The sequence below is a fragment of the Haliaeetus leucocephalus genome, unplaced genomic scaffold, assembly GCF_000737465.1.
Source record: "Haliaeetus leucocephalus isolate CR32 unplaced genomic scaffold, Haliaeetus_leucocephalus-4.0 Scaffold162, whole genome shotgun sequence".
NCBI lineage: Eukaryota > Metazoa > Chordata > Aves > Accipitriformes > Accipitridae > Haliaeetus > Haliaeetus leucocephalus.
In genome coordinates, this window is record NW_010972598.1 from 6,613,115 (window position 1) to 6,639,864 (window position 26,750).

At 39.1% G+C, this 26,750-nt stretch overlaps 1 protein-coding gene across 1 annotated transcript in view; it reads right to left on the reverse strand.

Moving 5' to 3' along the window:
* Window positions 1–26,750, reverse strand: part of DISC1 (disrupted in schizophrenia 1) — a 186,129-nt gene that overhangs the window by 107,746 nt on the left and 51,633 nt on the right. The window contains 2 exon segments of the mRNA XM_010562955.1: window positions 7,989–8,095; window positions 12,617–12,671. Of these exon segments, the coding sequence (XP_010561257.1) occupies window positions 7,989–8,095; window positions 12,617–12,671 (162 nt within the window).

Genomic DNA, 26,750 nt, shown 5'->3' on the forward strand with positions numbered 1-26,750 from the left:
GGGGCGGCGGGGGGGATAACCACATGAAGTTGGGATTATTATAAAATCTGAAATCATTTCACATGAACTTGGACAAACTCATTATACTTCTGCAAGTACAACACTGGAAAGTCGTATTTTCACTTTCCAGCTAATTCAAAGTATCCAGTGCTTTGAACAGATTGAATAACATGCTTGCAAGTACACTGTCATAAGGAGATGAGTATGTACACTTAACTTTGAGAGGCTGAACCTTACCATTATCTCAAAAGACAGCAACAAAAACCTAGTTTAAACTTCCTCCTTAATCTTGCCCTCTGGGGCACTCTCCTCACATACATCCTTCACCCCCCACTCTCTACAGACAGTGACGTCAGGTAAGCTCCAACAGCTTGATGTGAAGGCCAAAAATATCAGCCAAATCAAGCAAAACAACCCAAATTAGAAAAACGAAAAAGAAAAAAAAAAGATAACCCCAGGCACAAAGTAATTATATAATTGCTTTTACATACTGTAAACATAAATATTAACTTTACCTTATTTTCCTCTCCTCCCAAAATTATACTTTTATGGCTATATACTACAGCTAAATAGTGCTCTGCACATCAAGTATATTTTCTCTATACATAGCTACACGCCACAAACTCATGTCCATTATAAGAGCTCACTGTCAGATTTTACTATATCGGGCAGATTGTTACCCATTTAGTAGCCTCAAACTAACATATCGTTATTTTGATACAATTTGCCAGCAACAAATTGACTAAAAATATGGTTTGAAATCTGTCCCATTTTGTAAAAACCAACGAATGTGTTATTATTTAAGCTTTGTTAAATATTTCCCCTTCAAAATACAAGACAAAGTTAATGGCCCACAACTTTTTTTACTCCCACTTTTTCTCACATTTATGCCAGAAATTACATACACTCATAGTTTCCATTATTCATGCTTGAAGGAGAGAAGTACATCCCATCCCTACTGAAACTATGTTCATTGCAGTATGAACAAAGGAGCAGTTTTTGCATAACAGTAAAGCAGACATACTGGACATTGGCTTGAATGTAGGAAATAATGGACTGGTCATTATTTATCATTATCTATAAAGCTAATTCTTCATAGACTAACACTACCTCTAATAATACATAAGAAAGTGAAAATTTACATTTTAGCTTAGGGCATTTGCCACCATGGTATTTATCAATAGCACTGGAATTCAAGGCTGAAAATCCTCTACCTTGTCATTAATGAGACTACGAACTGATTCCAACACCAGAAAAGAAATTGAAGAAAATAAATATCACTCAGCTGCTCACAAAGAAAAGAGAAAAAGCTAAAAACATGACAGAAATGTAAGATTTTGGAAGCACTGCCAGTGTGTTTGCACCTCTGAAAAAACAAAGAGCAAATGAGGGACAGTCTACCATCTCCTGAAACGTTTTACAGAATTCCAGCATATTTGAATCACAATTAATGTTTTTAAGCATTAACATGTGCCAACACTTTTATCAAGCATCATGCAACTGAATGATTGATGTGATCCTGAAAGATAAAGTAACAAAATCCACCTAGAAGCAGGCGAAAGACTCCACAGACATATATTTGGAGGAGGAATTCTCTGCCACAGAAAGCCTCTTGCACCCAGACTGAATCAGTCACCACAGAGCAACCCAGGAATCAAAAAAGGGGGGGAGCAAAAAACACAACAATAATAAAATTTTAAATCAGTAATAACAATTCAAAGGCTCAAGTGAATATCATCAATGAGTAAAGGCACAAGAACCCTGAAGAAAAAGGCAGAGGTTTGGAAGAGAGCGATACTGAGACAGAACCTGTTCCAAGGGACAATATTGGTGACTGCCGGGCCACCAGCTGCTCTCAAGTGCCTGCACTGGCGGTGACAAGTCTAGCCCAGGAGCACATGAGTCCCAGCAATTTACTATATGCATTAGCCAATAAATGGTTGCTGCAAGTCACATATAATTCTCTTTCAGCACAGTAAAGGATGCCCAACTGAAAGCGACTCCAAGGCTGAAGAGTCACCCAACAGCACAGACATGTGCACGCAGGCTGCCCTACATAAATCACTTCCCCCTCCCTCATAGCTCCCATTCACCTTATGCCTTTCAATCTCTGGTTCTTTTACATCTCCCCTCTCTCCTGCCTTTGCCTTCACTCACTACCGCTACCAGTGGAGCAGAAGGGACATGCTAAGAATAGGGAAACAGCCCAGACCTATTCTCCATGATCTTGAGGGCTACATCAACCCCCTTTTTACCAAGCAGGCCAGGAAAGAAAACCAGAGAAGGCTCAGCGAGAGAAACATTCATGCCACCTCGGAGGTTTGTCACCGTGGCTCCCTGGGCAGTCAGTGGAAAGAGGGACATCACCGCGCCCTTCCACAGACGGCACAGGGGTTTTCTCATGTCCCCTCCAGACCACAGCACAGCCTTTCCGTGGGGCAAGAGCACCTTCCCTTCATAGTTCTCCCCATCTAACATTTCTCCTTTGAGCACAAAACCCCAGAAAAAGAACTGCCAAAGAGATTACTAGACCTTCTCTCCCACTCCAGGGGTAGCAGCTTAGGTAACAGGAGAGAAAAAGAGTAAGTTGTTACATGACTGACTGACTGCTGCAACAGAAGCAATGATTTTCTGCTGTCTGATCACATATCATGCTGGAATTTCAGCTACAACAAATTATCCTTGAAGTTCACTGAAAGCCAGTAACATCCAGCAGTCTCATTTGGAAATGAGATAAAAAGACAAATAGCATAGCTGTCCAAGGTCTGCGTGACTGTTTGAGAGTTGCTTTGGAGGGCTCACTGGCATTACTTTTTAAATGAGTTAATAGGCTTGCCAAGAAGTACAGCACTTGCACCGATACACGGTGGCAAATTTTACTTCATGGAGCATACAGTGACTGTTGTGGGAAGACATGCTAATACACAGCATTGTATGCTGGAGCCAGACACTGCGATACAGGCACAAAGAAGGATTAATCTCAATATGCCTCTGAGCCATCAACCCAGACCACTGCTGGAAGCAAAAATCTGAAAGTGGGGAACCAGCTATGTCATCTGACAAGACACAGACCTCTATCAGACTCCAATTCATCAAAAAACTAAGCCTTCATGAGAAGGCACAAAGAGGCATTGGTATTTTTGCCTCTACGACTAGTCGAGTTCTCCAGCTGTTACCAAACAACGGTTCTCAGAAACAGGGAAGGAAAAAAAAAAACCAACAGGAGCACCATTGCCTTCCAGTGAAAGACAAATTAAGAGCTGTATGCAGCATGTCTGGTGAAAATCTCAACATCATGTCAAGAACTTTATGCTCATATGTATTTCTGCATGAAATGACAGAATACAGCACAGGCATGAAAACAGGGCATCCACATTACCAAAACAGAGGTGTATGGCTGAAAACGTCCTTCAGCCTGCACTGGCATCTTCCAGCCTGACCGCTCTGTCCCCTCTCGAACGTATTCATTCCCAACAGGAATGCTCAGCACCAAAGCTGGAAGGGTGGGGGCTTTTTTCTTACAGTTGCTTTCTGAGCCATGCAGAACTTGTCCTAAATAAGCATGAAAGAGCAGGCAAAGAGGCAACGGTCCTAGCATTAAGTTTTGTGAAAATATGGTATCTAGTATTTATGCCACACTATTTATAAACTACACTGCTACACTGACATAAGGAAAAAGCCCTTTTCATTGTACTGCTTGAAATCATCCCACAACAGTATTTCCAAGCTGCCCCCACTTGCAGGTATTCAATGAAATAGAGATAGTGCTAATTATAGGGTGATGACACATGATCTCTCACTGGTATAGACAGTTTTAAGATCAGGATTTTATTTTTTTTTAGCTACTTAAAAGTGACCTCATTCTAATTTCTGTGTTTGGATCTAATTTGTATTTGCAAAGACATAAGGAAAGCTAATGTCATTCATCTCATAGATAACTACATAATGAAGTCAGTATTTCATTCATATCTGCTTAGCTCCCTGCTAGCCACTTTCTGGCTACCTAGTCCCATGCTATTATGCATTCTCAAGGCGGGGGGGAAATCACATAGAGTCTATGAAGACATTGTAAAATATATCAAACCTCTTTTATTCAAATACAGGAAACAGATGAAACGATGACTAAAAATTCATTTTGGTTTACATCCTCCCTCCTGTTCCCAAATTATTTTCTTGCTAGAGGAAAAAGGAGAAACACCCTGTCTCACATATGATTTGCTCTCCTGCAAAACAGCCCAAAGTAGGAAAATAAATTTTAATAATATTTCTACAGTTAGATTCACACCTGCTTACACATCGTCCTATTTGAATTTTCTCACTGGTTTAGTATTATCTCATCTGCAATTTATTCCCCCCCAAAATTTCATGCTAAATAGACACACAAGGCTAACAGAAACAACAGAGTATCACGTATTGCAACGGTCTTCCCATAACCGATGGCAAAATTTTCATAAGAATGTTAAGAGCTACTATAAGAAGCAACAGTTAACAATAATCACATGCAGGTTTCTAAGCACTGACATTAAGGTGCTTTGTTTTAATAAACAAAAAAAAACCTACCAGATGCTAAACCAAAAAATTTCATTGGTAAGTATTTACAAATGTGTATGTCAACAGTAACATCTCATGCAATCAGGAGTACTTGTTAGCTGTAATTAGCTAAAGCTACTGACTTAAAAACCATGAACAATATAATAAGATTCTACTAATTAAGTCTGGAGAAAAATTCTGGACTAGCATCTCAGGAGTATTAACTGCAAGTTATTTATCACAACAGGCAAATGTCAATCAGAAATAAGGGAGTTGTTGATATAAAGGATCTGAATTGTAACTGTTGACAGAAATACTTCTTGAACATTTAAGTATGGACTTTAATTAAATCTACTGTATTTATTCTATGGCCTTCAATAATCTAAAGATTCACAAACCTTTTTTTTTTCTCCTCCAAGTTTAATTTTACACTTCTTCCAAGGACAAAATAATAGGGAGGAGAGACATTTACATATGTAGCACCATCTCTTTACAGTATCATTTATTATACAGTCTTAAAATCCAAGGTATTGTACTAACAGAACTAATAGAATTGTTATGCTTACATTGCATTTATTGTGGTATTTTCCTCTCAAAACAAAATCAGCTACATTCTTACATTTTCTGGTGTAAATACACCAATACTGTAAATCAATGTGTTTGGAATAGAAAGTACAGTTCACATGGAAGATCAATGTTGTCTGAAGCTATCTAGGTAGTCATTAAAGACTGAGGTATATAACATGCTTTCAAAGTCATCAAGTCATCACATGTAAGCTCTGAAAATTAATGTATCCCTTAGTAACTATATTCTTAAGCTCACCTAACTTAACTTTTGGGATACATGAATCCAGATGTGTACAACTGCATTCAGTTACATTTTTGCCTTGACACTGTTCCCAAATCACTTAACTCTACTTCCTCAAGGAAAATGCTATGTTAAATGAAAATGATGCAACATCTGTTTAGAGAAAAACAGTTGTTCTCAGTATCCATTAATACTGTTTGAGGAAACTGTTTGAATGAATGATCAAACTGCTACAGTAAAAAAGCAGAAATAGCAGACATTTATCCCTGCCTGATGCTTCCAGACTAATTGAAAACCTCTAACTATGACCACCAAACTTTATTATTACTGCATATTTCTATATAGACTATAATTCCCTCTGAATTTCATGTTATTCCAAGGCTGTCCTTAAATAATTGCATATTACCCAATTGACGATTCTCCCAACTTCTAACAATTTAATATATCCAAGTTGTTCACTAACATTCTGTTAGCTGCCTGACAGTTCAGAGGATATGTACATACAGTATCTTGCTTAAATCTTAACCAGTGTTTAAAAGGTTAAGACCTAGTTCTAAACTATGCCTCATTTAAGAGGTGTCATTCATTTATGCCTAACACAGGAATATACAGAAACTGAATAATTCAGCCTTCTCTATATTAGCCACTGCTCACTGTTTTCGCCTTGTTAAGAAAAAAAAAAAAGCAGCTATTTTTATCTCTTTCTTCCTCTTTCCTCTTCTGCATTTACCAAATCCTTTCTTCCTGACTTGCTTCTCTGCTAGCTGCAATTCATTCTGCATCCTGCCTTTTCCAATTTTATCACTTCATGCTCTAAGACTAAAATATTTCCATTTTTTTCAGAGTTTTTTTTTTACTTTCAGGTCTTCAGAGCGCTAATTTTTTGGATTCCTATATTTCCACTGTATCCTCTTCATACTACTCTGCATTTAACATAAAAAGTGCCATCACATCAACTAAATGTATGCATATCTTATAATGAGGTAAAGAAATTACAGTATCTACTGTCACCAAATTACCTTTCATCCTTGATTTTCAACCAGTTCCCTCCAGAATTTTGCCTTAGTAACAACTTAGGATTGTACCATTCACAGTCATTAAAATTCCCTGAAGTAAGAGTTTTTCAGAGTAAGCATAAAAAAAGAAATAGTGCTTCTTGTTACTACTAAGAAACAGCACCAATACTTCTTAAAAAGCATAGAAAGGCAATCATAGTCGCAATACTATGAAAACAGTTTACAGGAACATCAGCATTAAATTGTCTTTTGAATTCATTCCTGAAACAAGCAACCTCTTAAGAGCTAACAAGTATAAAATATTGTTATGAGTGTTTTGGAAATCATCCTCAAGTTGTCATTTACTCTTTCAAACTGTCAGACTGAGATACATCTTTTGTGGCCAACTGCTTCCTGCTAGCAGCATGAAGCAGTTGCACGTCCAGTTTATGGGCTATTTTGTTCAAGAAAGTCATAAAATGGCTGGGGAAAACTTTGACCCTGTTTCTGAAAGCGAGAAAATTACCTGCATTCAAACAGCCCACGGGCAGAGAAGAGTGATTGCTCAGCTTACCTCTTGCAGGTAGACACAGAGAAATAGAGAGGGTTTCCATTTCAAAAAGATGTTATAGAAGCAATAAAATCGAGCATGCTCAGCACCAACAAAAGATCTGGTCCTTAATTTCCTTTAGGATTTTGCTCAAGCCTGACACTACCCACTTCTGGCAAACAAACCATGTGACACTGCACAAGGTTTCATTTTAAAATAATTCGTGTGTGCCGGTACTAGATTCTTGTATCTAATTGACAAGGTAAATCACCAACAGATAGCCACAACATGTCGCCTTGACACGTATTAAAAACCCTCTAGCCTTCCCTTACACAGTGTAACACTGGAAAACTCCTGATACCCAAGGCTACGTTCCCTCCTATTCAGCTTCCTCTCTGAGGCAGGTGTCTAGCAAAGAGACATCTACTTACACATCAGCAAACAATTTGCTGAATTAGAAAGCCCACCTCTTCAAACTTAAGAGACAGAACTGTGCTTTGCCTTTTTTCCTGAGTGAAGAGTGCAGTAATCCCAAGTAAGTGGCACATAAAGCTGTTATGTATCAGACTCTGTAATCACATTCCAATGTTTTACTGGTTGTAAATAACATGCACGAGTGCTCCAAGGACCAAATTGCTCTTTTGCTGCCAACATTAGTTGTTTAATGATCTGAACAGCAGAAGCTGCCAATTATTGTATTCCATTTTAAAGTGTCATTTAAAGCCACACTTGTAATTATTATACCTTTGTTGTAAATTTATGCTCTTAGCTACAGAGCTCTAGGCATATAACTTGTAAGGTCCAGGAACAGCTATTGATAATTATTTTTCAATTTCACCTATGGAAAAATATCATGTTCTTTGCAAGTTTACATACTGCCTACCACACAGTATCCACTTCACCAGTAGTTCCCAACCGCGGAGAGGGGCCTGAAGTACCTTACGCAGGGCGTGACACAGCCTGGTTCTGCCAGACTTGCCATGACTTCAAGAAATCTAGACAAGTGCACATCAATGACTTTTCCTAAGAAGTCGCAGCTATGAAAAGGTCAACAAGTGCTCTAACGCACCACTCACCAATGTTAGTCCTTCCCATCACTTAAAACTTACCTGAAACAGCTAGCATTTTGGCTTCAAGTAGAGCTGGTAGTTGAGTCTCAATATCGCTCACTTTCCTCCTCAAAGTACTGCAGAGTTTCTGACTCGTACAAACCTAGATTGAGGCAGACAGCCATGATATATATTTCATTCATGTAAAAGTATAAGGCAATTTAAATGGGGCTTCAAATGTTCTTGGTTTACAGACACGACATAACATCCTACAGCAAGGTGAAGAGGCTTAATAAAAAGTGATGTCTTTACAGAAACACCCAATGTGAATCAAAATTTCCAGGCTTTGCTGCACATTCTATTATAAAAATAGGGACTGGTATTGGTATTAGCATTAGCTACCTGCATGAAAGAGGACAAGTTTCACTACTAGATACTGAGGCTGCACATAGGTCATCTTATGAATTCTGTACAATTTCAGCATTAACAGTGATGCCTGGATTGGAACATAAATAAGCCAATAAGTTTGAAGATGTCATAACACAGAATGTACAGCAATTTTTATACAAAATATACTGTGCTGCACATCTTAACTGAAAAAAGGCAAAGCAGCCATCATTAATTCTCTGCACAGGTAACAAATGAGGCTATACCAGCTCAATACTGCACTTTGTTTCACAATCAGGAGACACAGCTGACTGGGGTTCAGGTTTCCGACTTTTCCTCTCTCTCTGTTTTTATCTTTTTAACTGGAAGTTCCTTCAGCAATGAACCAGGACTAGTATTAAAAACAATGAGAGAGACAGGAAAAAAAAGAAAGTTCAATTGTTTCTGTATTTAAGGGTACATTACCACCTCAGAAGGACCTTATGCAGCGTACGCAATTCATACCACTCCCACATATTCAAAAATATTGGTTCTTACTCCATATTGCATCATTTGTGAAGGAAAGCAAAATGAACAAACAGAAATATCCCTCGTCGAGCTAAGGCAAATGTCTTGTTCTGAAGGCAGACACCAAACACTTGCTTAAAATTGCAACTGACACTTAAGAAAACAATGCATTCATTGGAATCAAGGATAAAGCAATAGTCAAGAGAGGCACAGGCCAGTTGTGAAGAGATGAGATGTGAAATGAAATCTCCAGAGGAGTTTCCCTGCCCTCCTTGACTTCCACTCTCCCCCCCCCCCAAAAACAAGTGTATATACCATGCTTATTAACAGAAGCACAGCTATCACTTCACTTTTTAAAAGCAAAAGCCTTACAGCTCTAACAACTCATCTGTTTGTACAGTTAAAGTATAATAATTCAGATATGACACTAACTGTAAATCCTTTTAAATGGATAATACCATCTTGCTTTAGCTGAGAGCATCTGTTAACCATAAATGGGTCATATTTTTTCTTGAGTCAACAGCACTATCCTCCAAGCGGTAACTGTTACTATCTAAAGACTTCAGAGTCTTCCTTTTAATTTAAAAACACATATATCTCATCACTTCTGCACCTATTATATTTTTTCAATTCCCAGATATTTCACTTTGTTTCAATACCCCCTTCTAAGTGACTTGCCTACTAATTCACTTAAAATGTTTTAAAAAACCCAAACCTGTCAGAGGTGAATAAACGTGCCCAAAGAACCCAAAGGCCATTTCTGTCTCACACCTCCAAAATAAATCTGAAAGTTTTTAATGACTTCTTTCTAAGCAGCACTCTCTCTTTAGGGGTACTGAATGGCTCAGTGAATTGCAATTAGATGGGGAATCTTTCAGCTCCAGGAAAACTGCACGAATATATCCCATGCTGGTAGTAACTTAAAGTCATTACCAGTAGACAGCTGTTTGGCAATTATGCAAAATAAGCTGGGAGGTTTAATCAGTTTCTAGTGAACACTGTCCACTTTGTAAGCACTACTATCAGAACGAAGCTCGCTGGCAGTCTTTATTAATGGACCAAATGCAGGGACCAGAGGCCGAAAGGCAGTTCCTCTAACTCACAGAGACGATTATTCTGGAACATACTGGTAAGTACATTACCAAGCTTCTGCTCGTATCTATGTCACATGTATTCTATAGATAAATGAACAACATTAATCTTCAGAGCTATCATATGGCATAGTGCGACAGAACCAAATGAGCAACTGGGAGAGGCAAAATAATATAACATCCTCTAAACTAATAGCACTGCTTCTACGTTACATCAGTTCTACCCTGCAAGCTCCAATTCTTTTCATTTTTCCTAATTATTTTATCTTAACAACAGCTACCATTACTCATTACAGTAGCTTATTCAGCCACTGAGGAAAGGTTATTTCTTAGCTGACAAAGATTATGAACATTCACAAAGCCTGCATCCTTCTTTGCTCCTGGGGAAGGCACCATCCTCCCCTAACCAGTTTGACAGCAAATACCTGTGGCCCCAGCAATGCCCTTTCCCTATTTGCAGTGACCAGCTCTGCTGCAGCCCACAGACCAAGGAGTCTAAATAAAAAACTCCCTTTCAGTTTCAGCGAAGTTCTTTACAGTCAAATATTACTGTATCTATTTAAAAATCCTCTTCAGTGGTTTGTGGGGGTTTTTAAAGCAGACTTTCAAAAAAAAAAAGACTCTTGCTTAGGAATATACCTTACAAACCTATGTTCAGACACATAAACACTACTCAAAAAAGCAGTCTATCTGAAACCAGTAGGATGCTGGTTAGCAAAGATGTGGAATCAAGATGAAAAGCAGCAAAACATCAAAAACAAATTTGCCCATTGTCATCCTCTTCCATCTTGCCAGTGTATGATGTTAATCTAAAGCAGCAGAAACAGGCACAAGGACACTGACTAAAACACTGAAATTTACTTTTCCTCCAACCATCTCAAAAAAAAAAAAAGTTTTGAGTAACCTTCACATTTCTTTACAACAGCACCTTGGAAAGGATAGAGAAATTCTCTTTACACTGCCTGAAGGAAAGGACAGCCCACCTGGATCTCCCATACAGCACAATCTTGCCATTAGCAAAAGCAGATATTAATTTCTGAAGGAAGGTGGTGGATAAGGGACATTGTTCCCTTCATTAAGGGGCTAATCTTAGCTTTTGCAGCCTCAGCTGAAAACAACACAGATGAGACAGAAAAGGCCATATAAATACTAGGGGCACAGGGGGAAAGAAAAGACCTTTGACAAAGTAGTGTTTTCCCCATAATGAAAAGGTTTAAAAGATCAGCTCTATTCAGTTTGAGGAGAAAATAATAGGATGAGTTGATCTGAATAAATAAAATAATAAATGATTTGGAGGAGTCTCATTACGTGCTTCTTATTTATCTTCTCTAATAAATAAAAGCCATCACATATAAATGGAACAAAATTAAAATAATATTTTATCTATTAAATTTTTAAAGAAATAAACAGACTGTGGATTTCTACCTCACAGACTTCTCAATTGTTACCCAATGTTTCAGCTCTTATTGAAAAAGTCTCTAGATAATATGGTTATAAAATGAAACTTCAAAAGGCACAGATTTTCAGGGGAGAAGGCAAAAATCTGTAACTTACATTTTTGGCTTGCAGATAGCTTGAAACAACACATCACTCTCAGGTACCAAATGTCTCATTCACTTTAGTAGCTGAGCTGTAGGTCAGTTACAATCTTTTCCTTGATACTTTATTCATAATAATTTAAAAAATACAGGGGGGAGCATCATGTTATAATGGTCTATACTAATTTTTCCCAAGATGTGTGCATAAGCAAGCAAGGAATAGATCAGAATGAGCTCAAAAATAAAGTAGGAGAGAAGGAGGGAGGGGTATTGAGATGCAGTCTTTAAATGGTCTTTTTAACAGTGCATGCTAAAAGTGTTGGTCAAGATAACTAGGAAGAATAGATTACAAAGGATGAAGTTTTCACTAATTTTGCTGAGTGATATTAGAGAAAGAACATGAAAAATAAACTTATTTCAGAGTAAAAATTCATTACTGATCAAAACCCAGAAATATTTTCCACTCCCTGTTCTATATAAACCTATATGAATTGGCTACAATAAGTGGACCTTTTCTTCTAGAGCAAAGATGCTCTGTGGCTCAGTGAGCCATTCTGAAATAAAAAGAAAACTTTAGTATTCTCTTTCTTGGAAGGAGGCCATAAGAAATTATAAAATTAAAGGAAAAGTATTAACATCTCTGGTTAGAAACAAAAGGTATGCTAAATATGCCACATCACTTCTCTTTGCATTTTTCAAGGGGGATGAGAATTAGATTGTTAGTTTATTATTAGTGAAAGGACAGAGAAAAGAAGTACTTCATTTATGCCCTTCCTTCACACCAACAAAACCAGTCAGCTAGGAAAGTAAGAGGCTCTGTATTAAGAGTGGAAACATTCATCTGTGACCACAGTTCACTTTCATCTCAGGAAGCTAGAGTCTGTTCCTAAATGGAGACCAGGAGAAGACTGATCACTAGTAAACATAAGCCAAGAAACAATAGATTACTCCATCTGCTTCCTTAAGCATAATCTCTGTGGCCTGTCCAAATATAAGTTAGGGGGGTTTTTTGGAGTGCATGGTTAAAAATATTTACACGCAAAATCTGTACTGAAGAAACACCACAAAACCAACATTCTAAAATACAGACAATTTATTAAGAGGCAAGCTATTACTGCTTCTCTAAATATTCTGAAGAACTGAAAACTGACGTGTACTTACTTTGGCAGTAGTTTCTTTAATGGACATGCTGAATGATTGTTCTTTTTCCTGAAGGCTAGAAGGGATTAAAATAAAATAAAATAAAGTTGACCTTCTCTGCTCATCACGGTCTGCTACACAAGACACATTTTCATATGGAAGCACATAGGCTTTAAAATGACTCATACTAACACAAAAGAGCCCATACAACGATAAAATCTGTATATTTGGTTTCAGTGTCGCTAGGGACTAACCAACATTTTTTCCACCCAATTTCTACCCATTTAATCCAGTTTGTTTGCAAAACAGTTCGTATGCTAGCTTTACAGTTCTCAATTAATGAGTTTACACACATTTTACTTACCATCTGAAACACAATTATGATTATTTGTGTAACCATATTATCTTAGAAGTTCCCAGCAGCATCCAGGACTGGTGCTTTGCTAGGCTACCATCCAAACACCTAACACAAAGGCATTTCTGACACAAAGAGTCTGCAGTTAACTATCCTCTCATAACCCAGTTTCCAACTCTGCCAGGAAAAGCTCACCCGCAGTCTCTTGTTCTCATGGTAATTTTATATGAAATATCACTATTCAGTTTGTTAAGTTTAATAAAAACCTACAAAATATTTGTACCAAATTGATTCAACAGTGGGCTGAAATTGAGGCATTGTCCATGCTTACATGAACAAATTCAAGGTTTCCTTCCACATACAAAAGCAGGTAGGGTTACTACTTTGATATTACTGAACATAACATAAACCTGTGCCTTTGGTGCTTGTAAATAAATTCACAAGTTACATTTTTAACATAAAGTTCAAAAATCCAAGTGAAATCAAACATTAGGAGTTCACATAGAGATTATTTTTGCAACTTTAATACTTCCCTCCCTCCTACTTAGCAGGCATACACTTTTATACAGTGTTCAACTACTTTATCACACGCTATTTTCTTTTCCGTCAGACACCTCAATTCAGTGTACATGACAGTCAGCACTCCCCACGAGCAGCATTTCAATTCTTCCTTTTAGCTGCGTTATAAAAATTGTACTTCTTTCATGACCTACCGCTGATATTCTTCCCAAATAAAGAGCTATTAATTTATTTCTGAGCTTTTCTTTAGTGTTCAGCACTGAAGTATCCAAACATTTTAGAAACATCACTGGATTTATTTCGATGATAATCTCACAAGATAAGGCAGCACTGTATTCATTTTACAGGTGGAAGAAACACAAGTCACTGTTATTCAGAAAGCACGTTAAGACTGAGTGCCCATTTCGACACGCACACAGTCCCTGCTGCCTACCTCTACGCATTTCAGTTTTCTTTTGAAAACTTGCTCCTTCGTATTTTCCAAGCACAGCACTTCCTGAGTTCTGTTTCAAAAGTCCGCATTTATGTAAATCCGACCCCAAAGCACAGGACGAAATCGGACTTGCGCTCAGTTACTGACCACCTACAGAAAGGCTGGCTGGACCATCTCGCCCAGCTGCACACAGGAGTGAGGCAGTCTCAGAGGCAGAATTCAGCTGTCCAGCGTATCATTTAATCGTGTTAATGAGACAGCTATTTGCATTGCTTTCCCTAATGCCCTGCTTCAGGGAGCACACACCTTTTCAACCTACAGCCCAGCAAAGCCAGTCACCTCATTACCACCACATCACACAGGGGTCCCTCCAGCTCCAGATGAGGCAGTCCTCTCAGAAATAGCTCATGACAGTGTAAGTCAACACCTGTGTAAGGCAACAAACAGAAATGCAGCTGGCTAGCTACGTAGAAGTGGTTTAACAACATTTACCACATAGCAGTCTCCAATTTCTCCCTTTTCTACAGTGATATATGGGCAAAACACAAAATACTACATGTGTAATGATGCCATTATCAGCTTCCTGTGGGCATACCAGAGGGAATGAACTATTTAGTCATTTCTTTTCTCAGGCTTTGGATCTCCCAGTGACTTTCAGCATCTCCCACAATCAGCGTCTGAGCTGGTCAGGTTATGTAAAAAGGAGCTGGGCTTTGTGTACAGATGTCAACAGGGAGCAGCAAGGCTGCAGTGTGTAATTGAATGAATAATGGGTGACTGACCCAATTGTTCTGAAACTGCCTTATAAAATTCAACTCTAAAGACCCAGGCCATAATAAAATGTAAAGTGCAGTTATAGCCAGAAGAACAACAGTATAAAGATGGCACCTCTATTTAGCAAATCTGTTCCATGTGCCTTTCCTCTTATCTGTTTACTTTCCTTGCAGAAAGCCCCCCCAGGTTCATGTTTCACTCCTCTGCAGAACTCACACAGCTAACAGAGATCAATTTTTAATTTCTTTTTAAACCGTACATCCAAACCAGCATTACAAACTAAGACCCAGTTGTAGACTCCGTATTGCTAACAAGGATGCAGAAGCCCATGTGGACTTTCAGGTCCAGGTGCTGAGTGGGAAAAAAACACCCTCTCTTTATACCCAGGTTTCTTTTTTTATGAGTATCTATCAAGTCACTGAAAAATAAATAAGGAATCACACACTGCCATTTCAATGACAGCAGAACTATAGTTTTAAGAGAATCTTATATTAATCTGACACATATCAATAAAGAATATCATTAGTAAATCATCATTTTGACTCAAGCTAGTGATAGCTGCATTAACCACAGACTTGAATCTAAAGAATCCTTTTGTTACAGTTGCAGCATTCCTGCAGACTCTTACAAGTGTATTTGTATTATTTATGGTATGAATTTCACAGTAGTACCCTGTTTTGAATCCTTGTTAGCCTGCAGAGGGATGCCATAGGAATCCCTTATCCCTTTTAGAGATTAGCCCATCATACAATTCACATGCAGCAATCAAAACCATGTACAAACCAGCCATAGTTACCAACTACGAACAGCTTTGAACCAAGTTTATTCCTGGGTTGTTTTCTTCTACCACAAAACACCGTCACAAGCTTTCCAATTAACTGACAAGCTAATGACCCGCAAGAGAAACCAGGCAGTCAGTACCTAATCATTCTACCAACAAAGGGCTTTAACAACCATGATCTGTTACATGTGACTTGAACCAGAAAGAGTATTTTCTTTTACCACCATCCCTGGAGCATCATATTTCATTTTAAGAGGGGTATTCTGTCTGCTTAAAAGTTGCTTTACTTATTACTACCAGGAAAAATGACTTTTAAAAGACCTCCTTGGAATAACACTGAATTCTTACCTGGGAAGACGTCCATAGTTTTGACTCATTGCTATTCTTCTCTTGCAGAACAGCTAATCAAGAATTTGACTGCTTGTCCTCACAGTCTCTGCAATCTATTACAGGGACCATTTAGAAGTTACTTCTCAAATTCAGTATAAGCTAACTCCATCACAGAGAAAGCAAAGTTCTTGACCCAGCTGATGGAAGAACTAGAATAAGACAGGAATTCAATTAACTCAAATTTAACTGACTGAATGCAGGAAAAGAAAGGGTTTTAACACTTGAAGAACTGACAGCAATCTATACATCATGTGTAATTTCTTCATTCACACAGATGGCCACGTAGGCCTATCATTTAAATAGCTTGCAATGGATTTACACACATTAGGATCCATAACAAGGAGAGAAGAAAAGGAATGTAGACTTGCTACATCCTAGGGCCTCATTGTATACACACTAGACTAGAACAGGAAAGCAGGAGCTGAGGATTTACCCTCTCTGGATGATGAACAAAGTAATACTTTGGCAAAACACAGACTTCAGCTGGAGAACTGCAGGAGAATGTGGGAATGCCGCATATTCAGTAGCTGAGGCTGACTTGGCATGTAATAACAGACTAAGGGAAAAATTTTAAGATCCAAGTACTTCAAGCAATCCAGTGCCTTTTAAATATCTCATTTGAGTGACCTTAAAGAAAAACAGGTACTGACTATGTTGAATTGTAATAACACAGTTGGAACCTGCTGAGACAATGATGTTCATAATCAGGAATGGTGTGCTGGCAAAATAAAGCAAGCCAATTTAACGCAAGAGGGGACAGAAGGAAGACTGGGAATCGAGGGGTCTGGTTCACACATTCCTCGCCCTATCCCAGGCTTCCCACATGATCACAGAGGACATTAAGTGTCATGATATAAACAGATAATATTTAAAAAGCCTTTTATAGAATATTCTGAGAAGTTACAATTTACTTGCAGGAATTATAGATACTATGGAAGTGGTTTTGTTCAGAGGAAGGCTGACTAGCACAATACTGGGAAGAATGGCTTTCTGCTAAAGGAAGGCATGTTTCTGAATGTCTTTCCTTTGACTTTGCTAGTATACTTCCCTTTGCATACCAGGCTATTGTGTATTTGTTTTGCTTCCTAAGAAAAAATTCAAAGAATGAGAATGGGTAAAAGGCAAGTCATGCTGTTCTCTACATTCAAGATATATAAATATACATACCACTTAAACAGAAACAGTTCCTGTATTAATGGCTATATATATATACAGTGACAAAAAAAATGTAGTCAGAATGCAGTTTCTGTAACTGCACAATAGAACATACTGCAAACATGGTACCAGTTTAAAATAAATAAATAAATCCTGTACTGGAAATTCTTATTTTCATACAGAAACTAAGCAGCTATCTCTGATCTCTGCCTGAAGAGACTGAAAGAGAAAAGGATGCCCTTTAACAGCAAATATTCTTCCTTACATTACTGTTAACGAAAAGACCGGTCTAGATCCTGTTATCTCACTCCCTATCGCCACACCACAATACAGCACTTAAGCAAAAAGCACTTTCACTTCTTTAAAACTAAGCACAAGTCAGAACAATTTAAAATTACCTGTATTTGAATTTCTAATTTAAGAGCAACGGCCTAGAAGCCTACACTCAGATTGTATGCATATGAGAAAGCACGATGGGCTGAACCCTCAATTCACATGAATATGTATTCCCTCCTAGATAAAATGATTATTAAAGAGTATTTTCTTGACTATCAGCAAATTTAAACAGTTCACACTGTGTCTGAATTTGGCCCAGAGTAATGAGAGTGCCTGCAAAGGATAACCTCATTCTAACAGTCACAGCCTGCAGAGAGCATGACTTTTCCAACTTTAAGTCTTCTAACACGATTCCTTCTCTGATTCTGAAGTCCCAAGAAGCTGTACTCTCTTAGAAGATGAAAATATATAAACCAAGCCCTACACTTGTAATCTTGCTTTTAACAGCAAACAGAAGCTGACCTTCCAAAAAAAGCCTTTGTCCAGTCCTTTGCAAAAGAAATCAGAAGTGCTACTTGGGGAACATTCAGTGGAAACATCTGCTACAGTCTACATCAAGGCAAAAAAACCAACAAAAATCCACCAAAAATCTTAAGTCTAGGGATTTGACTGGGCCTTTAAGGAAAAAATCCACAATACAAAATCAAATCAAACAATCAATAACTTTCTTGTACCTTTACAGTTCCCTTGATGTGCATATCCCAGAAATCTTTGAACACAAATCAGAAAAAAAAGCTTTTGAACAAAACTATACTTAACAAGAGGCAACTTTAAGCTATATATGTACAATTAGGTCTAAAAGAAAAAATATGAAAACATACCTGTACCCAAAGTTGAGTAAAATCAACAGATTAATTATTACAGATACCACGTGCAGTTTTTTACCAGGACAAGACCTACAAGTGCATTGCTTGTCCTACACTTCTGCTCAATTAAGAACACTCAGAGCTAGATTGCATTAAATACACTAAGGTGAAACAGCACTTTGTTTTCTTTTTGAACTCTCCATCATAAAGTCTGATTCTACCTAATCAAGGAAGACACTGGAAAACAAGATTTTCATTCTGTGTGATCTGTTCATAAGGCTGGCTGGGCTACACATCTGGGTATTACCACACCAGGAAAGCAATTTTTCAGTCAAGCACGTAAGTTCCTTTTTATCTTCGTGCAATGATCCATGGGATTTTAAACAATGAGATTTTCCACAGTAGCATAACTCCGTGTTGGGAAGCAAAAATCATCCTTTAAACATAAGTCAGGGTTTTCCAAACAAACTCTGATTTTTCCTTAGATAATGCAGCCCACAGAAAAATAAAAGACAACAGAGCTGGTTAAACAATGATAAAAACCACAAAATTTCTGCTGAATTGATGTGGTGAAAATCCAGTTTCTCTATCTAAACCTATCAGTGCTCTTGAGGCATGGACTTAGACAGTAAATAGAAGGAGAAAAAAGTTGTGTTTAATTCATACTGAAAATGAAATTTGTGTCACTTGCAAGGACTAGTCACCTGAATTAGAAGTAAAATGCAGTGTCACCTTGGACAGCTTCTAACCTCAAAAATTAATCTAAGACAAAAATTATCAAGAGATGTACTTTAAGGTACAGGAGCATTGGACCTTCTGCACATTTTAATCTACGGAGTTCTCCAAGGAACATGAATAAGAACCCAAAATTATGCACCTAGCTCTGAACCATAAGAGAGCTGATTTTGCTCCAGCAATTTGCTCTTCTTCTAGCTATCATTTGCAGAGCAGTATTTCTTCATTGTTGCTTTACGTCAAGGATTGCTTCAATACATGTGCTCCTCCACTCAGAGTTTATCAAGAGACAGAACTGGAAGTATACTTTCCCAGTATCTCAGCTTACCAATAAGGTTTCCCATTGACTCATGGGTTGCTGGGTGACTGCACTTTTCTTTGTCAGCTCTCGAAGAGTTACGCCTATACAAAGTGGACTATAACAACACATCATCCTGCCTAGAAGCTCTTACATAGCTCACAAGAACTCTAAACTGAGATGAGCCTTATTTGCTACAGTGCTGCCAGACACTAGCCCCAATTATGGGAGGCTTGCAGAAAAATCAGGGCATTAGATGACACTTCACAATTTTTTGTAAGAATTATTAATAAGATTTTTTTTTTTAATGCCTGCAATAGGAGGATAGAGTCAGCACCTCAGTCTGCGTAGTATGGTAGCTGGGTTTTTTTAGATAAAATCACTCCAACAGAAACAACCAGCTCACAGTCACTTGAAGATGCCGCTGGCATCTTTAATGATGATTCCAAGCTGAATTTGCATTGCCATGTATTCAGAAATCTTCTGGTCCTGTAACACACCATTCAGACAGCCAAACCGGCCGTCTGTTTCAACCAACCATTCGTGTGGTGCTGTATTTCCCACCACTCTTCACTCAGCTGCTGCCACAGAGCAGTTGCGGCAGTTGTTGCTCCAGCTGCTACCTGAAACAGGAGCATCAGACTGAAAACAAAGGCACAAACAGCTATCTGCAGCAGCAGTTCATCACATCCAAACACTTTCCCCAGATTTTCCAATGTGTCAAGAGATCCCCGTTCTTCTGCTGCCTCTGTCTGGAGTGCACAAAAACTAGAGCTTGCCTACAGCAGCTGCAATTATTCTCTTAATAACAACATCCATTGTACTTCACTGACTGAAAGGGTCTGTCCCTGGATATTGTTAGCTGTTTCTCTTTATTATATACAAACGAATTCAGTATCATACATTGATTGGGACAGCTGGTCATTTTTTCCCTAAAGAGAAATAAATCTCATCATATGCATACCCAGAGGGATCGGCACATATGTGGCCTGGAATTTATAGGCTGCTACATCCCACTGAATGCTGTTCAAACAAGCAGGGGGAACCAGATGCTCAGCAAGGAAAACCAGATTCCTCATTACACTGCACATGTGAGGGTACTCAAGTGGGTGGTACTCATCTTTCTGCTGGGACTTTTTCCTTCTATAATGCTGCTTGGAAGGACAAAAAACTGCCTCCAAGATTGCTCCAAAATACTTCAGGTTGCTAGCAGTAACTCCATCCTCCAAGTTGGAAGACTTGTTCTCTCCTTTCCCTGCCGTGTTTCCAACTCCTCCTGTTCTTCCCAAGGAAAGCCAGTGCCTATGGTGTGGGACCAGACTTTGCAGAAGCCCTTTTTCCTCCCTATAACTGGGGTCCCCACTGGCCCCCATGGGATCAGAGTCACTACAAACTGCTGAGCCACAGAACCAAGGACTCTGCTTGGACACAGGCAACTCAATGAAGAAGTCCTTTGCCACAATTTCAAACTCCAGCAGCTCTTGTCCAATGACTTTTGTTTGCACCTTTGCAGGAAACAAATTCACTTCATGTGCAGAAGCACTGACATTGTATGGCATGCCAGGCTTTCAGTACACAGTTTCTTCTAGAGTTGCTCCCACAAGTGAGAAAAAAAAAGAAACAAAGCCACTTGCCCAAGGAGTCTACCCTTCAATCCTAGGCAGAGAACAAAGGAATTAAATTAATACTAGGTAGACAAAATGGAGAGGAAAACACCTATCTATCTACAAAAGGAAAGCTGAGCCTCCTAATCAGTCAGACCACAAAGGAAGAGGCAGACCTTCCTTCACCTATGACTTGTCTTGGCCTCTCACAAAAGCCTGCAGCCAACTTCTCTGAGAAAGCCGAGACGATGGCCACCTCAAAACACAAACCCAGCCACGGGACTAGCTGAAAATGAGACGATCCTATTATCAAAGCTCGGGTTGGGTTTTGACACTTGACACGTAATTTGGAGTTTCCCCTCAAAAAGCCCCTTGTGGCAGAGGAAGCTGATTGTGTGTCCAGTCACTCCGAGGGCAGGAGGTCTGGGGAATTTCCAGGGCAGAGTCCTCTCCAGGTGCTGGAGAACATCCTCTCTGGCTCTGCTCCTCTGCCACAAGCCTGCTGCTGCAGGCTTTGTGAAGCTGTAGCACACAGGATAAAATGGATCGATGGATCATTAAACAAAAGAACCACAATTTAAAAAACAGGGCACCGTACCACCTTCATTATACCTAGCTATAGTAGCAGCAGTGGCATTGGCTATATTTTAAGAACCCCATAATTGTATTTTGGCTCACCTCATGTAGCATAGACAGAGACATGTTTCCTACCACAGAGAACAGTTTTAAAATTCTGTGTTAAGCTTATAAAAAAAATAAAATCATAGCAGCATGAAAGCACCCTAAGTGAAGGCAGTAAGGCAAATACTCAAAGTGACCTGTGCATCGTACTCATGTCATGGAAGATGATTTATCACTGACTGAAATTAAGTCAACACGAACAGGCCTGGGGGATAACTGAAGCTGCCAGAAGGCTTGAAGACTCCCATGCCCAGAGCTTATGACTGGGACAGAACTGAACAACAGGGAGAGCGGTTTCTGGGGCTGTGCAGCACTTCTTCACCTGGTGTATTTCATATGCAAACACTATTTTTCAATTGCTGCACACCTGCAAAGCTAGAATAACTGAACTAGTGAGGTGAATGAGAGCTCTCCCTTTTTTACTCCTATTACTTGATGATGAAGCCCTAGCCGTGGTGGCCACTACACAACTTACCTGGTTTTCTCTATGCATCTGACAGCTCAAGGCACTCATTTCATCATGCATATTTATAAGAGGGAAACAAAGGGGGAAAAGCTCTCTTCTCTCACTTACCTATTTTACTTATTTGCATTCCTTTTTAATATCATGCTTTCCCTGGACTTTTGATATTTTACAGCAATACCATGTGGACAGATAGTGTGGTGTGAGTGTGAGAGAGAGAGAGATTTTTAAGAAGGGGAAAAAGAAGAAAGATTGCTATACAAAGCAGGGAACAGTGCAGAGGAAGGAGCCCAGAAGCTTTACCCTCTCACACAGCACAGGAGCAAGAATCTTACACAGATCAGACACACACACACACAAACACACATGCTTACACCCCCATCAGTGAAATGTAACTGTATCTGGGAAGGCAAGCGGCTATCAGGTAATGACAACTGATGGCAGGAGGGGGAAAGTCTGGTCAGAAGGGCAGAAAGCCTTTCTGCCAAGGGAGCACCACGGGGTTGCCGACATCCTCCCAGGGCAGAGACATTATGATGCACCACCTGAAAAATCACGCAAGTGAAAGACTCAGAAGTAAATTAAGTTGCATGAGAAGGTGAAAGCAACAGCGACTTGCTGAAAATAGCTCCGTGTATTAGCTGGCCCTGGGACTGGCTAAACTGCCCCAGCACCAAATGAGGCCAGCATAATGATGCAATGTGCTTAGAGGTCTACTAAACAGTTGGGGTCTTCATGGTCCAACTCATAACACAGCATAGGAGTCTCTCCTGAAAATAGTCAGGAAGATCTTTAAAACAAAAAAAAGTTTACAGTACTTTGCCTCTAACCTACTGTCTCGGTTTCAGCTGGGATAGAGTTAGTTTTCTTTCTAGTAGCTGGTATAGCGTTATGTTTTGGATTCAGTACCAGAAGAATGTTGATAACACACTGTTTTTTTCAGTTGTTGCTCAGTAGGGTTTAGACTAAGTAAAGGATTTTTCAAGCAAGAAGGCTGGAGGGGCACAAGGAGTTGGGAGGGGACACAGCCAGGACAGCTGACCCAAACTGGCCAAAGGGGTATTCCGTACCATGGGATGTCATGCCCAGTATATAAACTGGGGGGGTTGGCCTGGGGGGTGGAAAATCACTGCTCAGGAACTAACTGGGCATCGGTTGGCAAATGGTGAGTAATTGCATTGTGCACTGTTCGTTTTGTATGTTCCAATTGATATTATTACTGCCTTTTTATTATTATTATCATAATTATTATTTTCTTCCTTTCTGTCCTATTAAACTATCTTTATCTCAACCCATGACTTTTACTTCCCCCCTGATTCTCTCCCCCATCCCACTGGGTGGGGAGAAGTGAGTGAGCAGCTGTGTGGTGCTTAGTTGCTGGCTGGGGTTAAACCACAACACCTACCTACCAACATCACTTTCTACTTGTAACTAAGCACTACTAAAGTTGTGAAATCAGGAAGAAGTGCAGACAACAGAAAAAGCTCCAAACAACCCAAAAACCCAAGAAGTAAACCCAGAAGTAAAGACTCCGAGAGTATCTGGCACTAAAAGCACAATTCAGTTCTCTGCTGTCCCACACACAGGCCCAGCAGTCAGGACTATTAGCAGCCTGTGTGTGCACTGTAGTAGAAACTTTTTGATGCTATAAAGCCATTTCATCCCCCTGCTCTTTGTGTTTGTGCTACCCTTCTATTCCCAGAGGATATTTTTGATATGTATGCATTTTCACAGAAATAGCCAAAGAAAACCTCAAACCACATATTTAAAAATGACTTTCCTGGACAGACTGCATGTTATCTAGCAAACAACAGATGATATCTTTTTGAAAGGATAGGGTGCAATTTGTTTTGCTTCTTCTAAATGTGATTCTTTCAGGCTAAGATTTTTGTTGAAAGGCTGATGTGAATAAACGTGGCTGCATTCAGACTTCCTCAGTAATTTCATGTAGCTTGCTAAGCGCTGATTTGACTAGAAATTGCATGTGGACATACACTTTGAAGAACAACAAAACGTGTACAAAGCAGCCTCTCCTAATGACAGAACATGACAGCCCATCCAAAATGCCACTTTTCCCAAGTTAATATGTGACACTATGTATAAGTCCTCTTTTTCCAACTTTTCCTAAGTAAACCGACTTCTCTAAAAATACCCACCTTTTTTGCCTTTATCAGGCTTTGGCCTCAACTGAAGTTGCCGAATGCTTTGAGTATATTCCAACTAATAAGGTTTTCAACCCCCTGAGCATTTGTATTTCACTTTGAATTAATCTTTGTCAGATGAGCTCCAGGCATCACTAAAGCAGAGTGAACTGATTGCATAAAACTTCAAGCTCAGTTCCTTGCACCACTGGCCATGACAGTACTATAATAACTAATATACAGAATAGAGAATTTCCCTATCTTCAGAAGATCCCACACACCCAGTGTGGAACAAATTCCTACTAATTAAAAATTGTTCCATGGGAAGGGTGGAAGAAGAGGTGAAATATTCAAATATTTTGAAAGATATTTAATTGACTTTCTTTCCTTCAACCAGCATTCAGTGCCCAGACAATAGTCCAGATGGAACTGTGCAATTTATTTTAATGATGACATGCTGTACAGTCACATGCATCTGTAGATATGGATAAAACCAAAAGAGAAAATGCTAAATGAAACGACATATGAACAGAAGTGTAACAGACTTCTCCAGTTTTCATTGTGAAATGAAAAGAAACAAAAAAGGAAACAACAGGTACTAAAGAGAGTAAGTCAAATAATTAACATGGTCTTCTTTTATAATTAGAAGATTCAAGTTACACTAGTTAAAAAGATGTATTTCTGAAACAGTGTCCTCTTCAGTAGAGGATACAGAAATTATATATTTTGTCACCTTTTGCAGTCTCCAGGAGAAAGTACTTCACATTGAAACACTCAGACCTATTTAACTCCAAATTTAATATGCTGTCTTTAGTTAAAACACAGACATGTCCTGGTGCACACAACACCAGCTGCTCCCACCTTTTACACATATCTCCTCACAACCCCACACAAGCAAACTGAGCTTTTGCACTGCGATTTCCTCGTTTTGTAATGATGATTACACCCTTTAGTTTACCAAGAGCAATTAGGCCTGTTTGAGCAAAACGGCCACATTCTGTGGTCTCAATCTCGATGAGAATCCCTGTCAAAACACAAGCTAACGTATTTGTTTGCACATTAACTGGCCAGGTTTTAACCTCTGCTTCCAAGAGCCTGCAAGAAAGGGCCCAGGGTAACGTGTCTAACATTTCTCAATTCTTCAAACTCAAAGCATGCTATAGTTACTGACAAAGGCTTTTTGTTTTCAAAAAGTCCACCACATACCAAAGATAAAGAAGACAAAACAAAGGATTATTAATCTTCCTGAAAATAACAACGTTTGACAAGAAAAATAAGCTTAGAAACAATGCTCAGCCCAATGTTACATTGACTTGCTCTCTTGCTTCTGCACACTTCTATCTGGGCAATTTTTCTTCATTTAGGACGTTCTCTCATGTTCCTTGAAGTTTGCTTTAATAAGTTGCTATTTAATAGCATTTAGACCCAGAAAAGCAAAATAATTTGTATTCTATAGTGAGCTGCAAGCCACTCAATATGATTCATTATAGCACAGATTGTCTTAAGAGATGCTTCACATCAGCCCTGTTATTCCAGTGCTGAATGCAATTCATGTACCCAACAAATAATTATGCAAAAGCACATTATAGCAGTACTTTACTGACTAGCACAATGCAGTTAGAATAAATACATAGTATCTTCCAAGTCAATAGCCAGGAGCTTGTAATTTACAACCCACCGATACTGAACAACTTTCTACATACACACTGATCTTTAGTATATGTGCATGAGTAATAGCTTTATTTCTCACACAGATAGCCCTAACTTTAGAAGACTTTTTTCTCTGCAATGATTCATAAAATAAAATGTACATTTCCAGAAAAATCTCTTTCACATTACATATCCCAAGACTTTGGAATTTAAAACTAATATGCTGAACTGGCTTCATCAAGTATTTTAACCTGTTACCTGATATACAATTGCCTTTCACAAGAAGTACTGATTTAGGATAAGCCAATGCAAGTTGCAGTGATGGAAGTTCTGGCTAAATACGAGATGAAAAAAAGAGTTCACAGCAAGGGTGGTGAAATGTAGGATGCCTAGCAAGGCTGCAAAATCTCCATCCCTGGAGACAGGCAAAACTCGGACAGATGGGGCCCTGAGCGACCTGATGTCACTTGGAAATTGTGGCCCTGCTTTGAGCAGGAATTTGAGAAGATGACCTCCTAAATTATTCTGTAATTGTATGACAATGTGGAGGATGCCCATAGGCACACAGGAAGTATATCCACACCAGATACCTCACTATTTGCTTGCTGCTTTTTCATCTTACAGAAAGACAGAACAGAACACAACTGGATGCAGACATAAGATCACTGTACCTGAGGTATGATGGATGGCACAGCTTTAAAAGGAAGACACCCATCACTGTGTTCGGTTAAACAGTGAGCTTAACTCTCACTGTTAGATAACTGCAACCATTGCAGGAGCATTTTCTTTCCCTCAGCCCTTCTGGATATATAGCCTGCCCTGAAAGCAAGAAGCAGCAGAGAACCCATGCTGTAAATGTACCTGCTGACCATCATGCAAGCGCAGCTCTGGGATGCTTTCAGCTACCTAAAGTAGCAAGTGGTTTGGGGGGAAGAGATTCAAGAATCAAAGGCAATGATGAGGCCACATGATAAAGTCAAGTGGTTGAGTCACACAGCTGGACTGGAGATTTCTGTCTGTGCTCCCAAGACAGC